At 40.5% G+C, this 18,309-nt stretch overlaps 1 protein-coding gene across 1 annotated transcript in view; it reads left to right on the forward strand.

The window, feature by feature from the left end:
- GREB1 (growth regulating estrogen receptor binding 1) overlaps positions 1-18,309 on the forward strand; it is an 80,502-nt gene that overhangs the window by 18,902 nt on the left and 43,291 nt on the right. Inside the window, exons 4-14 of the mRNA XM_024192595.1 lie at positions 2,758-2,940; positions 3,256-3,399; positions 4,818-4,943; positions 6,969-7,091; positions 7,769-7,906; positions 10,795-10,980; positions 13,112-13,462; positions 14,188-14,316; positions 16,675-16,800; positions 17,276-17,473; positions 17,554-17,734. Coding sequence (XP_024048363.1) covers positions 2,758-2,940; positions 3,256-3,399; positions 4,818-4,943; positions 6,969-7,091; positions 7,769-7,906; positions 10,795-10,980; positions 13,112-13,462; positions 14,188-14,316; positions 16,675-16,800; positions 17,276-17,473; positions 17,554-17,734 — 1,885 coding nt within the window. The remainder of the gene's footprint in view (positions 1-2,757; positions 2,941-3,255; positions 3,400-4,817; positions 4,944-6,968; positions 7,092-7,768; positions 7,907-10,794; positions 10,981-13,111; positions 13,463-14,187; positions 14,317-16,674; positions 16,801-17,275; positions 17,474-17,553; positions 17,735-18,309) is intronic.

Here is an 18,309-nt window from a genome sequence, read left to right on the forward strand (position 1 = left end):
AATAGGAAGCCTCGTCTTGCATCCACTGAAGCCAAGGAGAGTTTTGCTATTGACTCCAGTGGGTTCAGGATCAGGCAAAATTGTAGCCTTGTAAGTAGAGTTGGTGCAGTGCTGTGCCACTCCACAGGGGGCTGGGGGAGGGGTTATGTCTTAAACTCCTCCCTGAACCTCTTAACAGACAGGATGGGTGAATAAGAAAGATATGGGCTGACTTGTGGATAGCTCTGAAGGCCCCTGCTCAGTGGGCAGCAGTGGCCAAAAAGCAAAAAAAAATAAAAATAAAAAATGTGGAGATGTATAAAGACTGGGGTAGAAAATAATAATGAAAATATTATAATGCTGCTATATAAATTGATGGTACATCCTTACCTGGAATAATGGGTTCAGATATGGGCACCTACCTCAACATAAATAAATCAGAAACTGAAGGAGTTCAGAAGTGGTCTAAGAAAATGATTATTGGCATCAAAAAACTTCAGTGTAGAGAGAATTTAGCAAGATTGTGACTCTTCAATTTAGAGGAGAAGTGAATAAGAAGGAAATGATAGAAGGATTCAAAATAACAAATGGTGGAAAGTAAAACCATTCTTATTTACTCTCTTATAACCCACAAAACAAGGACATTCAGTGAAATTGAAGAGTAACTAATTTAAAACTGATAAAAGAAAATAGTTTTAACATATGAGTAATTAATCTGTGGAACTCATTGCAGCAATATACTGGACCATGAAAATTTCAATACTAAATCAGACCTGGGCTCCATGTAGTTCAATATCCTGTCTCCAACAGTGGCCAGTACCAGATGTTTGAGAGGAAGATGCACTCAACCTCATATTAGAAAGATGTGGAATAATCTGCTCCCTACATTAGGTGTCTTCCTAACCCTGATAGTTAGGTTTGGGCTTAAGCCTTGAAGTATGAGGTTTAATATCCTTTCCAAAATGTGTTAGCATTAACTATGATCATTCTGAATATTCTTGTTATCTATATAAATGTCCAGCCACTTTTTTGAATCTTGCTAAATTCTTAGCCTCAGTGGCATCCTGTATTAATGAGGTCCACAGTTTAATCACCCATTTAATGAAAAAGAATTTCCTTGTACTGGTTTTTAATTTGCCATCTTTCAATTTCACTGAATGTCCCCTTTTCCTTGTAATATTAGACAGGAAACAGAAGCTCATGATCTACCTTCTCTAGACCATTCCTTATTCTTTGTCCATTTATCACATCCTTTCCTGTTTGTCTCCTTTCTAAGGTAAACAATCTCAATCTTTTCAGTCTTCATATGAGAGTTTCTTCTCAATCTTCATATGAGAGTTTTCCCATGATTTTCCTGGCAAAGATCCTAGGATTCGAAAATGGATTAGACCTTTATGCGGATGATGACACATCCACATGTGCATTAGATAGGATTAAAGGAAAGGAAAGGAAAACTTTGATTCTTCAGGGCTTAAGCCATATATTAACTGATGAGGGAGTAGAAAGAAATGTCCATAGGAACCGGTTATTCCATAACCGCCCATTTCTTTCACAGGGTACTAGCCTATGTGGAGTGCTGGTCTGATCCATTATGACAATTCCTATGTAAATACATAACAAAATAGCAAGAAAAATAAGGCTATCCCAGACCACAGTACAAATTAACCTATCAGTGTCAATCTGCCCCCAAAGGAGTGCTGTTATATATTTAAATAACAAATAGAGCACAAAACCTGCTCCTTGGGGCTCAATCCTACAGTCTCTCAGTGTGAGGAATTCCCATTTAAGTGAATGGCACAAAGTCCCTGGGAGTTCCGTGTGTGGAGCAGCTATCCCAGCAGGCCGTGAACTCTTTGGCACAAGCAGGGAGCGTGTCTCCTTCATGCTCCATTTAGCCCCAAGCACCGTGGTATCATACAGATAAATAATAGTTTTTAAAACAAATCCTGTGATACTGCAGATTGCTCACGCAGACTAGCCCCTGAATTTGGGAAGGCTGTCTTAAGTCAGCAACCCACGAGGGATTTGCTATACTTCCTTCTGAAGGCCCCGACTCAGGAGAGCAACCCTAATAAGGAAAGCACTTTAAAAATGTGCTTAAGTACACGTTTAAAGTTAAGCGCTTGCTCAGTGCTGTCTTGCATAGGGATAGATTTAAACACATGCTTAAGTACTTTCTAGTCAGGGCCTTAATAGTCTAAGGCTTTGTCTACACTGCCAATTGAATGACAAAACTTTTGTCATCACAGGTGCTTAAAAAAGCCCCTGTGAAAGACAAAAGTTTTGCCACGGGAAGTGGCAGTGTAAACGGCTCATTGTCGGCGGGAGTGCTCTCCTGTTGACAACACGAACCCTGCTCTTAGGGGGTAGAAGTATTTTGTTGGCAAAAGTGCTGACAAACAGCGTTTACACTGCCTGACTTTTAGCGACACAGCCGTGTCGCTAAAAGCTGTGTAGTGTAGACCAAGCCTAAAAAGCCCGTTTCCATTTCTATGACCTGGGTATGAAGGTATCTGGAATTTTTTGAAAGTGGTCTGAAATGAAAAATATAACCATAGACAATGAAAACAAGGTATGTATTTACTAACTGTGAAGCTTAATTTAGGAAACCTGATGGCCAAGTGCAATTTGGAGGTTTTGACATAATTTTTTTAGTAAGAAAATGTTTGTATCAGATGAATTATTTACAACAAATGCTCACCATCCCAAGGGAAGTGATGTGTCTACATATTACCGTCACCTATCTTACCAGATCTTTTGTATTGTTTATTTTATCAGGTTTCTCTGGCAATTGTGTTGGCTGTGGCAAGAAGGGCTTCTGCTACTTTACTGAATTTTCAAATCACATCAATCTTAAACTGACCACTCAGCCCAAGAAACAGAAACACTTAAAGTATTATCTGGTCAGGAATGCACAAGGAGCTCTTACCAAAGGATCTGTAATCTGCTGGAAAGGGGCAGGTGAGATAATGAAGCTGTCTTGTTGGAGCTCTGGTTCTCGTCTGCAGAGCTTAGATAGCACAGAGATTGGCCTCTGAGAAAAGCCTGAGATAGACAGATAAAAGAAGGAGTCTTTAAAGCTAGGTGATTACTAAAGAGCAGCTGTAGAAAGCAATTGTCTAATAAAAAGATGGCATGTTTGACAAACCGTTAGTGCCCGCTTTCCAAATATCATAGCAACTGAATCAAATTAGTTCATGTTCTAAATTCGCAATTTAAATTTGCAAAGATAAAGCTTTTGTATTGCTTCTCAGTGGAAGGGTCTTGTTTTCTTAGAGTTCAGAGGCCGACAGGCTTCATCTGGTCCTTGTTCAAGCACTTTGTTCCAACCTCCAGAGAGTTCTGGTCCCCCGCTAATCACCACAAGTGAGCTTGTTCCAGCACCAAACCCAAATGCTCCGGCTGGGACTCAACAAACAGGTAACTTGGAGAAGAGAAACCCTTTGGGTTACTAAATATTTGTGTGTGTGTTTGTGTGTGTGTGTGTGTGTGTGTGTATAAATGGAAACACAGCACAAAATGAATAAAATGTTTGGGTTAACTAAATCAAGTAACTGGTATAATAATGTCATAGCTCTGAAAAAAGAAAGTTAATGGTTCTTTGATGGCTTTTTCATTACAAGTGGTTTTTCAAAGTTATTGATGAAGAGTTGACAAATAGCTTAATGGTCAGAAAATGTTTCTCTTCTGGAGTCAGTAATCTTCTTCATAGCTAGGACAAGCCAAATCTTTGAGATCCATCTGTTGTAAGGTGGTGAAAGTGGACTTTACCATTTTGCAGCTGTTGCTTATCTAGCCACAAATGCTTTGGAAATCTGTTTGTTTATTTCAGTTTGTTCCTCTGATCCATTTTATGATATGAGTGGGAATCCTCTTTATTTCAGAGGTTACATGGAAGTTAGGTTAAAAGCTTCTGGTTTTTTCTTTTGCTAGCAAAGGCATTGGTTTATTTTTTATATTTCAGACATATTAAGGTCAAGTTTTTCATATTTAAAAAAAAATAACCATATCTTCTATGGTTAAAAATATTTACTTTCTGAAGGTTTGCTTTTCCATTTCCTGGGGTGAATAGGTAGGTGTTTACTGATGAAAGGTGAAATGATCTCTCTGGATTTCCTCCTAATGAAATCAGCTGTCCAGTGTCTTGTGAGTGTGATGGGTATTTGTATTTTGAGAACTGCAGTAACTCCATTGACATTTTTGTTCTCTCTATCAGAGAGGAGCCTAAACTCCAAATATATTAAACAGTTAAGATTTGGAAACCTGGTGTCTATTGAGAACAAAGCATTAATCCCCCTAGGACATCACTGATGTGTGTATATTTTCAAAAGATGAATGTAGAAAAAGTAAAAGTAATTATAAACAGAGTTAGGGTTAGTAAAATCTACCTATTTATTAATATGACACTGTCAACTCCTGATAAATAAAAAAGATGTTTGGGAAAAAAATGTAAACTCAAAATTTTGCTTGAGTTTATTTGTATTGATACAATGCGTGATTCTTTTAAGGCCCATTCCTGCAGTGAGCTTCCCATGGAAGCAGGTGTCTTCATGCTGATGGGCTGAATGTGTGGATCTGATTGCAGGATTGGGGCCTTATCCACATATAAACCCCAAGTAACTCCAGTGAAGTCAGTGGAGTTACACTATTGTAAAACTGATATGAGATCCAAACTGGGCCCACTGTGTTCAGTGCTGTAAACACTATGAGGGGATCCTCAGCTGATGTAAATTGTCATAGCTCCATTGAAATCCGCGACCAATTGATCAGTTCATTACACCATCTGAGGATCTGCCTCTCTAATCATTTATTTAAAATAGCTTCTTTTTTTGTGGCAGGCACAATATCTGATCATCTCCCATCAACAGCAGCGTTAGGTTCAACTGTTTACAATGGCAAAGATTCTCCCAAACAACAGCTGGTGAAAAATAACCTGCCAGCTCTGACAAGACCATCAGTCTTAGGTACCTTTGAACTTTGTGTTTAAACAATCTAAATAGTATATTCTGATTTGGTTACGTGAGGGGAAATTGGAGTATCCTATTTGGCATAAATTCCTCTGTTTCTGGATCAGAATATTCCCCTAAGAGTCATTGTGTTAATAAAATCTCTTGTTCCTTATTAACTTTCAAGGTGTGTTTTATGTATTTTCTGACATGGCTTCCGTAGAAGTCAGAACAGTAATTTATTATTTTTACTTCATTTTACTCTTATTTTAGTTTGAAAAGAAAGCAGCCTTTACTCGGCGTCCTGACTCTTGGAAGGATTTGTCTGTGTCAGTTTCTTATAGTCACTCCAGATCAGGTTTTATACATCAATTCAATGATCCAGGAAAGCTTTATTCTGACCAGTCCGAAGCTACTTATCAAAGGATGCAGTCCACATTGGGAAAGATCATTCCACTTAGACATCTAGCTCCAGATTTTAAGACACTGTTCACATTATTCTTTGGACTGCACCAGGAACAATATTGTTTTTAAATGGTTGTCCAGCATGGTTCTGTCTGATCTGTGATTGCCAAACTTTTCTGCGCAAGCACCATGGAGCTGCTGTTTGGGCAGGAAAATTCTTAATAGCCATATCAGATTTGAGGTTAATTTTAGGTAATCTTCACTGAATTGCACTGCCAGCATGCCTCATCCCAGTTCAGTTTCCAAGCCCACTCCGTCCTTGACCACTTTGCCTCTCTAAGTGGATGGGCACTTGCTTATTAGAAAATGGACTGATCTCACCTTCTCATTTCACAAAGAAAACCATCAGATGTCAGTTAATTACATAACCCATGTGAGACCTGGCAGGATTTGGGGATTTGCAAAAAATAAATACATTATATTGATTTGCTCTTCTTGAAATTGTGCCTTCTGCTGTGGATTATGCTGGAAAGATAAGTAATTGAAAGTAGAACAAATGGCCATATATTGCCCTCACGTGGGGAAAATATAAAGGACAAAAGGCTATCTTTTTAATAGATACTAGCTCTATGATGAATCTTCAAGCGAATAACTTTATTCCAGATCTGAAGGCATGCTAGTTCTGCACATACATTGTAGTTTATTTTTGTATGGTATCTTTTACAAAGAAAATGTCATAACCTTTTTTTTAGTCTATAAGACTCAAACTCAGGTTTTCAAGTATACATGGAAATAACCATTCTGTTGTCAAGATAGCCTTGACAGTGCGAATAGATGTGCTGGTACCTTTGCATATTAAGGTATGGTGAGACTAAGAGCTAAGTCTTGCAAGATTCTGAGCAAAACCTAGAAAACCCTTAACATCCACTGGTCAGAAATACCCATTGGTAACCGTGCAAGTTCACCATCCTGGAAATTTGCAGAAATGCACAGGAAAACACAAGAAATCAAAGACCAGTAACTTCAGCAGAAATGTGGCTCAGCATGGTGTTTGGTAGTACAAACAAAGGTGCCGGAGCCAGCTGCTGAGTCTCTCCAGCTGCCAACCTTGAATATTAGAGGAATAGAGCTGATAACCAGTATGGGGTGGCAAAAATAATGATGGTGGGTAATGTTTTCAAAAGCTCCTAAGTCCCTGAATGCACTTTGGCAAATTTTATCCAATGTCTCCTAATTGCTAAATCTGCTTATTTTGAGTCTTGTATCTGGACATACAAGGAATAAAACATATATGTTCTTGGCTTCCAGGGTAAGAACATATTAATCAATGCTATACTAGTATCGTTTTCCCAGAACTCACAGTGCTGTAAAATAGATGAACTGTGCTACCATGAATCACACGTCCCTGCCCTGGAGAGTTGAAATTATTAAGGTGTAATGTAGTACAGTAAAATAAAGGTCATATACAGACTAGTGAGTCTGTGTGCATGTTTGATGCAAACTAGTATAATAATTAATGTGTATACAAGGCTGGTCTATCAAAAATCATGTCGGACTGTCATGCATGTGATTTAACAAATTAAAAATATTCGTCCATTTTGCATATTAATAATTTTCTGATGTATTAATATTACCCAGGCACTTTAACAAATTCAGGGCCTCCTAAAAAGCGCCACAAAGGATGGTCTCCAGAGTCGCCATCATCGACTGAAACTTGGAACTTGCAGCCCAACCTGCAGACTCCAAATAGAAATAAAAATGGTAAGTTAGTTGAATTGTTTTGTCTAAAAGATAATGAGTGAAGGGTGAGATTTCACATGGTATTTAGGAGCCTAAAGATCCATCTAGGTGCCTCAGATGATTCTGAAAAGTGCCTCAGCATCTAACTGCTTTGAAATCAGTCTTGTAATCTACTAGCTTTCCTTAAAATAGTCTTTTTATCTCCTGTTGTTTGGAGTATGACTGCTATCAAAAATGGGATATTGAAAAAAATGATACATTTTGGTGATTTTTAATTTCCCTCTCTAGGTATTTATAGCAAGAACATTCCCTTGGAATCAGAACACCTGAATATGTTACTATAGTGGAAAAATGCAGATCATACATGTTTGCTGTTGATAAAGCCACGCCTGCCCATATTATTGAACTCATGCCGGCATGTTGTTTTTTATGCTCATTTTACAATGTTTAGACATGTGTGATACTCAAGGGCTTGGAAATGTAATTATTACTCCAAGGAACCCAACGTAATAAATACAGGCTTTATTAGCATTTCATGAGTCATTTGTTTTGTAATTGTAAAAAGAATGGAACATTGATCTTGAATGCACATGCTGGTTGGTGTTTAATACTCTTCATCAAGGAAAACAACATTCTGAATTTATTTGCATCAATATGATTATTACTTGATTGTATTAACATTATGAATTAATTCTTAGATGTGGGAGGACTATCATGTTTGACACATTCTACTCTGGTGGGACCAGTCTCTTCTCCAATGGTGGCCTCTGGAGAACCAGTTTCTGTTCCTGATAACTTGCTGAAAATATGTAAAGCAAAACCAGTTATATTTAAAGGTAAAAAAAACTATCCGTGTGTGTAAGAGACATGCAAAGATATTGGCCTGCTTTTATAATTTAGGGAAGAAACTTTAAACACACTGGACACAGGCTTAAAGGTAATTTAATGTATTCTGAGAGCAAACTTATATAGCATTTTACATGTGCAAACATTAACTAATTAACTTGATAATTATAAGAAATAACCCCAAAACCCAACCAATCAACCCACTCCCCAAAAAAACCTAAAACAAAAAGCAAAGGTCCAAAAAGCTTAAGGTTGTAATCCTGCTCCCATGCAAATCAAATGCTTAATTCCCATTTAATGCAATAGGAACAAGATTGGTCAACAATTAAGGAGTGTAAGGCCATAAATTAATGCATTGGCCTTTGTAGATTTAAATTTGTGATGGGTACTCCGTGTTTACATCTCAGTCTAGACTAAAGTAGACATTATCTACATCACAATTCTATCAGGTATTTTAGGAACACCTGTAGTCTTTGTTTGGGTTGGGATGGGGGAGTATTAGAAAGCATTGCAGCTTTGGTGTATTGTGAGGGACAGATGTAAAGCTTGCACAGTCTATTCATGTAAAATGCTGGCTAAGTAGTAGGGTATTATCTTCTTTGGGGAGCAGCCATGATACACCTAGGGTACATCTACACTGGAATAAAAGCAACAGAGGGTCCTGTGGCACCTTTAAGACTAACAGAAGTATTGGAGCATAAGCTTTCGTGGGTGAATGCCCACTTCATCAGACGCAAGTAATGGAAATTTCCAGAGGCAGGTATAAATCAGTATGGAGATAACGAGGTTAGTTCAATCAGGGAGGGTGAGGTGCTCTGCTAGCAGTTGAGGTGTGAACACCAAGGGAGGAGAAACTGCTTCTGTAGTTGGATAGCCATTCACAGTCTTTGTTTAATCCTGATCTGATGGTGTCAAATTTGCAAATGAACTGGAGCTCAGCAGTTTCTCTTTGAAGTCTGGTCCTGAAGTTTTTTTGCTGTAAGATGGCTACCTTTACATCTGCTATTGTGTGGCCAGGGAGGTTGAAGTGTTCTCCTACAGGTTTTTGTATATTGCCATTCCTGATATCTGACTTGTGTCCATTTATCCTCTTGCGTAGTGACTGTCCAGTTTGGCCAATGTACATAGCAGAGGGGCATTGCTGGCACATGATGGCATATATAACATTGGTGGACGTGCAGGTGAATGAGCCGGTGATGTTGTAGCTGATCTGGTTAGGTGCTGTGATGGTGTTGCTGGTGTAGATATGTGGGCAGAGTTGGCATCGAGGTTTGTTGCATGGGTTGGTTCCTGAGTTAGAGTTGTTATGGTGCGGTGCGTGGTTGCTGGTGCGTGGTTGCATTCACCCACGAAAGCTTATGCTCCAATACTTCTATTAGTCTTAAAGGTGCCACAGGACCCTCTGTTGCTTTTTACAGATGCAGACTAACACGGCTACCCCTCTGATACTGGAATAAAAGACTCATGGCATGGTCATGGCTGGCTCAGGTCAGCTGACTTGGGCTCGTGGGGCTTGTGCTCCGGGACTAAAAATTGCTGTGTAGATATTCAGGCTTGGGCTGGAACCCGGGCTCTTACCCCCTCGTGGGGTCCCAGAGTTTGGGCTCCAGCCGGAGCCTGAATGTTTACATTGCAGTTAAACAGTCCTGTAGCTAGAGCCAACTGACATGGGCCAGCCGCAGGTGTTTAATTGCTGTGTAGACATAGCTTTAGAGTTAGTACACACCAGCTGGGATGTAAAATCTAGTGCACACCAGTGTGTCACACACTAACTCCATGTGGACCCTGCTGGCACACACTGAAAGTTCCCTAGTGTGCATTGATGCAGTACTGTTTGAAATGGGACTACGTCAGCACACACTAAGGAACACTGAGTGTGCGCAAGGGTCCGCACAGTAAGTGCACACTAGTGTGTTGCACACCAATGCACTGTGTAGACAAGCACTAAGTCAATGTGCAATACTCTTCTTCTCTCAGGGGAAGCTCCTTCTGAGCATCTGAAATCAACAGTTCTGTTCTGTATATGGGACTTCACTTTGTAACAGCTTTGCTCCCCAGAGTAGGGATTGAACCTAGGACTTTCAGCCTCTAAAATACAGGCTTCTGCCACTTGAGCTACCTCTATTAGCTGGTAATACCCTTAATTTCTTATTCTCTATGTGGAACGTTCTCAGTCCTTATATTTAAGGTGCTCAGTGGCTTGTGCCCAGCATATCTAGAAGATCACCTAAAGCTCTGGGATGAAGACCATGGTCGACTTCTCTGCTCATCTGGTATAGGGGAGCTAGGGTAAAGTTCATCTGTGCAGGTGATAGAGCTTCGTTGGAGGCTGGTTTGAGACTGTGGAATGAACTCCCACAGGAACTAAGGACCATCACAAACCTCACCACCGTCCGCTCCAAGTGCAAGGTGCACTTTGACTGGCCTTCTCTAACTAAACACAAAACAGCATGTACAAAAAAAACCAACAACCCCTCCCCCAGCAAAATCCAACCAAACAGAAAACCTGACCAAAACAAACCACTCCACACACAGTTGTTCCCCTTGGAAGAGGATGAGAGAATGAACCACAGCACACGTGGCCGATGTTATTTACATTGCTTAATGTGCTCCTGCAAGGCACTTGGCTTCTGCGGTGCGGATCACAGTATAGCAGCTATCTAGAATAGAACTAATCATTATGGGGACACAACACATGAAGCCAGGGTGTTACACATGGCTTCACCTACTGCTTTTAATCTCTCTCGCTGACTCCCCTGAGCGCTGAAATATTATTCGAGCTGTTACCATTTAAAGTGTTAGTGACCTGTTTGATGGCGGCATAGTGAATTATTAAATTAAGTTTATCTGACAAGTGCAAATATTGTTTATATTACAGGTCATGGGAACTTCCCTTATCTTTGTGGGAACCTTAATGACATTATAGTCAGCCCTCTTTTGTACACCTGTTACAGAAATTCACAGTCCATATCTAGGGCTTATGAACAGTACGGTGCCTCTACAATACAGCCTATTTCAGAGGAAATGCAGCTTTTACTAACCGTCTATTACCTTGTTCAATTAGGTGAGTTTTTTTGCACCTGTGTAGAATCTTGGACTAGAATTATTACATTTTGCCATTGGTGAGTAAAGACTAAGATTTCTTAGACTAGGTGCTTTTTAGATTAACTAAAGGAGCTCCTGCTGTAGTGAAAGAGCTGATTGCTGGGTCTTAAAAAAATATAGGGCCAAATACTGAGACATGCTGAGCATCTGCAGTTCCCCTGGGATTAAGTCCTTAATAAGTTCTATCTCCCGTTGAAATCAGGACTGCCAAAAATGTTTATGGACTCTTAAATCAGGATTGGATATCTTTGGGAAAGATGTACTCTAGTTCAATGACAATCTGTTGGGCTGGATGGAATCACTGCGTGGAATTCTGTCACCTGTGTTATCATAGAATCATAGAATATCAGGGTTGGAAGGGATCTCAGAAGGTCATCTGGTGAAACCCCCTGCTCAAAGCAGGACTAATCCCCAACTAAATCATCCCAGCCAGGGCTTTGTCAAGCCTGACCTTAAAAACCTCTAAGGAAGGAGATTTCACCACCTCCCTAGGTAACCCATTCCAGTGCTTCACCACCCTCCTAGTGAAAAAGTTTTTCCTAATATGCAACCTAAACCTCCCCCACTGCAACTTGAGACCATTACTCCTTGTTCCGTCATCTAGTACCACTGAGAACAGTCTAGATCCATCCTCTTTGGAACCCCCTTTCAGGTAGTTGAAAGCAGCTATCAAATCCCCCCTCATTCTTCTCTTCCGCAGACTAAATAATCCCAGTTCCCTCAGCCTCTCCTCATAAGTCATGTGCTCCAGCCCCCTAATCATTTTTGTTGCCCTCCGCTGGACTCTTTCCAATTTTTCCACATCCTTCTTGTAGTGTGGGCCCAAAACTGGACACACTACTCCAGTTGAGGCCTCACCAATGCCGAATAGAGGGGAATGATCATGTCCCTTGATCTGCTGGCAGTGCTCCTACTTATACGGCCCAAAATGCCGTTAGACTTCTTGGCAACAAGGACACACTGTTGACTCATATCCAGCTTCTCATCCACTGTAACTCCCAGGTCCCTTTCTGCAGAGCTGCTGCCTAGCCACTTGGTCCCTAGTCTGTAGCAGTGCATGGGATTCTTCCGTCCTAAGTGCAGGACTCTGCATTTGGCATTGTTGACCCTCATCAGGTTTCTTTTGGCCCAATCCTCCAATTTGTCTAGGTCCCTCTGTATCTTATCCCTACCCTCCAGCATATCTACCACTCCTCACAGTTTAGTGTCATCTGCAAACTTGCTGAGGGTGCAATCCACGCCATCCTCCAGATCATTAATAAAGATATTGAACAAAACCAGCCACAGGACCGACTCTTGGGGCACTCCGCTTGATACCGGCTGCCAACTAGACATGGAGCCATTGATCACTACCTGTTGAGCCCGATGATCTATCCAGCTTTCTATCCACCTTATAGTCCATATATAGAATGTCAGACTAGTTGCTCATAATTATCCTTTCCGGCTTTAAAATCAATGAATATCCATTTCGCATTCCAGCAGTGGTCCAAAAAGTCATTGTTGAAATGATAAAGGACCCTGACGTTTGGGTCCAGCAGACTTCTGCTCTGTGTAGGAACCAAGGATGGAACAAAAGTGGCTATATGCCAGATTTGCTCCCGCTGACAGCTAGGGCTGCTGAGGCCTGACTTTAAACTATGCTGAGGGTTGCTTTAACTTACACTGAGTGTAACATCTCTCAAACACTAGCCATGCCCTCCCTTCCCCGCCAAGCCAGGCCCTGACACACCCCGTTCACCAGTGGGATGCTGGAAGAGTGTGGTGTAGAGTCTTAGCCAATTAGGGATTCCCCAGTGCTGAGGGAATGTTCTACTCCCAGTTAGGGAAGCTTTACATGGTGACACAAAGGGGCTGCAATGTGGACCGGAATCTGGCCCTAAATCTTTTATATGGGCAAAGGGGCTGATTCTGCTGTAAACCAACTGTAACGCCAGTGAAGACAAATGTAGTTGTGTGTGTAAAACCAGAGCAAAATCAGTCCTCAAAGGATTTTAATTTGCTGTATTTTTCAGAGGGGAGGGGCTTGATTTTTAGTTCGACATCATTTGCAAGTGATTTATAATGGGCCTCTAATGCTGATGTTTCTTTAGCTCCAGACCAGGTTCCTTTGATTGAGGATTTGGAACAAATATTCATGCGCTCGTGGCGGGAGTCGCACCTCTCTGAAATTCGTCAGTATCAACAGGCCATTCCACAGGCTTTCCCTCCGATTCCCAGCCAGATTGCACCAATGACATCGGCCCAGCTTCCCTGGCTAGCAGGGCTGGCAGCCAGCTCTTGCAATGACAGCGTCCATATCATCGAGTGCAGTTACTCTCTGGCAGAGGGACTTTCAGAAATGTTTAAACTGCTCATTGAAGGGAAGCTAGTGAAGACGAACTATGTGGTGATCATATGTGCTTGCAGAAACAGAGCATTAGATTCCTGCATTGCGGTAACAGGTGAGATCCCTAGGGAAAAATCTTGGGACAAACCTGGAAAACTCCATCATTTTCTGTTCTGAAAAGTTAGTTGGGTTAACTTGCTTGCATGCCCTTGCACACCCTTGCTTGTGTATGGGTGCCCTTAGCCATGGTACTTGCTAACTTTGCCTGTCGGTGGATGCAAAGGAGGGTTTTGCGCATGCACACCAGTGCACATGCAAATTTTGAAGTTGGGTCGAAGCCACATTGAAAATGTAGTTATACAGTCCTACTTCTGTGTTTGACTGGAATATCTCCATTAAGGAGAGGTTTGAGCATGTTCTTAGTTTCACAAGAATGGTTTTTCTTTGTGTTCTCCCGAAGACAGCTGAAATCCTATCTAGGCTATGCTGATAATATTGTGAAGAATTATTGGAACTAAGATCTAAAGGTTTATTTTGAAAGCAGTATGGCTCGGATGAATGACAAATCCAAGACTGTTTTTGTACAGTCGTTTCCATATATTGCTTTGCAAACATACTTTCTGAGACAAAAGACTAATAGAGGGGGAGCATAAGACTGTTTGTTTGGGGAGGTGGGAGAGAAAGATGCTGATTTCTGTTACTTTTGTTTTGGGGGAATATGCCTTTCGATAGGTATTGTTCTAGTTATTTTATCAATTAAGTAGAGAATTTTTATTTTTATTTGAACTGAATTCAAAATTGAAATTCAAATTAAAAAGAGCTTATTTTTTTGTCTTTTAGGGAAGTACCAGGCACGAGTACTGTCTGAGAGCATGCTTACCCCAGCAGAGTATCAGAAAGAAGTTAACTATCAACTAGTTACTGGGAAAGTGGAAACATTGGGCTCTTTTTTTAGCACCCTTTGTCCAGGTACATAACATGCCATAAATAGACACAGTTCTAAGAGCCTGATCCTTGTAAGTCAGTGGCAATTGCAGGAGCTCATCACTTTTCAGGAACAGGGGTATATAATAAGAATACGTACAAACGAGACAAGGAAGATCTGGGAAAGTACATTTGGTCTCTCCTTAAGAAATTCTCCTGGAATGTGTCAATTTATAAATGCCTATATTTTAATAAAAATGCATGAATGTATAGTTGTGTTCTATTTCTGACTGCGCAGGACAGGCACATTGATGGGTGACTGCGTTTAATGCATGCACATAATTTCCGTTGATACTAATGAACATGTTCAGATTAAGAGGAGAATTTGAGTACTCCCCTTCCATATCTCAGCATGCATCAATCCTGAGCCCTCTAAATGAGAGAGAGTAGTATCGAGTCACCAGTAGGGATGCTGATCATGGCTCCTTTCCACTTGCAATCCAATAAGGTGAAGTAAATGAAGGGGAGCTGGTGCTGCAGGCAGGGGAGCCAGCAAGAACAGTGTGCACAAAGTACGTCATGAGCAGAGCTGAGTGAATGAGGGATTTTTTGGTTTGGGGGCCTAACCAAAAAAAATGGTTTGAAATTAATTATTTTGGGTTTTCTCACTGAAACAAAAACCAAAAAATAGACAAATGAGCAAAATATAATTTTGGATTGAAAAACACTCGAAATGAAATGAAATAAGAAAAAAAAATTGAATGGTTTGGGTTTTTCCTTTTGTTTCATTTTTGGTGGTTTTTCTCCTTTTTCTTTTTAAAAAATAAATATAGCTAAATTTCAAAATGTTTTGAAATGGTCAGAATGAACCGTTTTGATTTTTTCAAAAAAAAGTTTGTGTTTTTTTTTTTCCCAAACTATTTTGCAAATTTTACCTGAATTTGTTAATTGTTTTAAGTGCCCAAAAAATTCTTTTTTTTTTTTTTTTTTTTTTTTAGCAAATTTACTATTTGCCAAAAAATTTTCACCTAGCTCTAGTCACAAGCCATCAACTAGCCATTTGAGAGTGATTCTGTTTTCTTAGAACTGTTAGACACATGTCTATGTCGGTGGCTGCCTCTGCCCCCATTTTCTGTTAACGATGACTCTCACAAGCACTCAGGTGCTTCTTTTCCTTGGGCAGTAAGAGTAACTGAAAATCCTCAGAATAGCTTCCAGGCACATCATGTTCACTCACTAGACTGCAGTTAAGAATCTAGAGCCTGACCATGCTCAGCTCACTCCGGGTGTACTAATGTGTCTCTGCACAAATGCTGAGCAAACTGAGTACTCAGTGCTAACGCTGTGTCCTGTATATCTTTCAACAAGACTGAACAGGTTGTAAGGAGGATCCTTATGTGGATGCATATTCCATGATATACAGTGGCACTATTCAGTAAAATATGTCTGTTTTCTGCCTTATGAATAGCTAGAGAAGCCCATATTGCAGGCTTACATGGGCTGCAGAACTTGTTTTGTAAACATCACTCACTGGGATTTAGAAATCAAACTAAGTCTGTAGTGACTAAAAGTAAGGTTTTATAAGCAATTCAGGTTTGCTTTATATTTTATTTAACAAATAAATTACAATGATATAAAAAGAGAGCATATTTTAAGACATAAACTCAAGATGGCAGAGTTAAGATTGAGTGTACAACCTTACTTCTGTTGTGCTCCTTTGCTTCTGAGTATTCCATTTTTTAGTCGTCTATGGCTCTCTATCCATTTGGCCACACTGCCTAAATGGGGAGGAAGGGTGAGCTATGGCTATGGCTAAAGCGCTGGACTGGGATTTTAAGACCTGGGTTCTATTCCCCTCTTTACTGCTGGATAACCTTGGGCAAGTCACTTCACCACTCCCTGCCTCAGTTTCTCCATCTGTAAAGTGGGTTTAAAGATACTGACATCCTTTATTAAGCACATTCATATCTTCAGATGAAAAACACTGTCTAAAAGAGCTAGGGATTGTCTGTTGATTTTTTAATTTAACATTGTATTAAGTCTTGTGCTTTGCAGGGAATCTTATCTAATGACATTCTTTTATTTTTAAATGTATCCCTTACACTATGGCTGGGACCTGCCTATCCCCTTCCTGTGGGATGACACAGGAATATAATTGACCTAGGTTCCATTAACATAGGGCCTGGTTCTCCTGTCTCTTACATCCATTTTCTATTGGTGTAATTCCATTGACTTCAATGAGGTTAGTCCTGATTTACAATGGTAGAAGTGAGAGGAGAAACTGGCCCGTAGTTGCTTTGCCCTGGGTGTTGATTTGGTTCTGTTATGCTATGAGAGCCATTCAGAGAAGAGTTTAATTGTGTACCATGGATACTAATATCCACTGTCCTTTCAATGTGGTAGATGGTGACATTGAGGTTCTGCTGGACAAGTTTTATCAAGAAAATCAAGGCCAGAGGTCTTCATCTCTTTCTACTTCAGTGAATAAGCCAACAGCATTGGATATAACTGGAGCAGCTGTGTGCACAAGTAAGTAATGAAGGTGTCTGAAGATGTAGCAGAGTAAGGTGTCTCTCCTTCAAGACAAACTAAGGCCCTGATCCTGCAGTTGGATCCATGTGGGCAGAGACTTATCCCTTTGCAGAGTCCCAAACTCAGGTTAATAGAAACTCCTCTTGTTTCGGTCCTCCAGGTTTGCATGGATGGAAGTTCCACTTCCTTCCTGTAGATCTCCTAGTCTCTGAACCTTAAGGTTGGACCTTAACTGTGCAGCAGCTGAGCTTCAGCCCTGAGGAGTTTGAGAGTCATAGGATTAAAAGATGGTGGTCCACAATTATGCAAATATCCAATTTCACAAAGGTTTTTTGGATGCCCCTTTAGCTTTCATGAAAGCAGAGTCCTAACTCAATAAGCAAGCTACTTTAAAGATTTCCAGACTTTAGGGAGAGTTTGTATAAGATTAGGCTTCAGTCATTCAGCTGAACAGATTTTTGCCTCTTTCCAGGTTATAATGTTGAACGGCATCAGATTCGTCCATTCCAGCTAGCAGTGGCTCAGAAATTGCTGTCTCATGTTTGCTCAATTGCTGACTCCAGCACTCAAAATCTTGATTTGGGTTCCTTTGAGAAAGTTGATTTTCTGATTTGTGTTCCTCCCTCCGAAGTGACATATCAGCAGACACTGTTTCACCTCTGGCATTCAGGTGCTCATTATTAGCTAGATTTATTTTATATATGTTCAGGAAATTGTTAGCTGCATCTAACCCCTGCTCCATTTCTTTAGGTGTTTTATTAGAACTTGGCTTAGAAAAGGAGCAGCTTACAAAGCAGAGGATGGAACAATATGTTGTGAAGCTGGATGCAGAGGCCCAGACTAAATTTAAAGTCTTTTTGCAAAACTCTATGCAGAATCCACATACACTGTTTGTACTTATCCATGATCATGCACACTGGGATCTGGTGAGGTAAGAACAGCTTCATTCTTAGGCCATTTTTAGAGAGATTATTATTAATTATTGTTGTTATTGTTTGTATTCTTGGATCATTGCTTCATCTATGACACCGCCTTGTATGCATCCCTCCACTGGCTTCCCCTTTCTATGCATCAAACATTAAATGCTTCCTTTTAAGGCCCTTGGTGATCTATCTGCACCCTGCCTATGATCTCTTATGCTTTATCGAGCCATCAATGCCAGCCTTCATTGTCCATCAGTTACATTTTCCCACAAGTACCTTCATGCATTCTTTCAGGCTCTCCCTTATGTATTGGAGGAGCTCTGTGTAAATATGTGCAAAGTCACCACAATATCCACCTTCACATCTCTCTTTCAAATGCCCCTCTGCTTCAGTGCCTGCAAAAACTCCACAGTGGCTGGGCCGTTGGTATGATGTGCTAGCTGTTTATTACTAGAGCAAGTTGGAAACTTTTTTCTGATGGTATGTTTTTTTTCCGTTGAAAAATGCCAATTTTGTCAAAATCAGAATGTTCTGTGGTTTCTGCCAGGTCACCCACCCACATCCCCAGCTCCTTGGGAAACCC

Source organism: Terrapene carolina, unplaced genomic scaffold, assembly GCF_002925995.2.
Source record: "Terrapene carolina triunguis isolate 2854851 unplaced genomic scaffold, T_m_triunguis-2.0 Scaffold42, whole genome shotgun sequence".
Classification (NCBI taxonomy): Eukaryota; Metazoa; Chordata; order Testudines; family Emydidae; genus Terrapene; species Terrapene triunguis.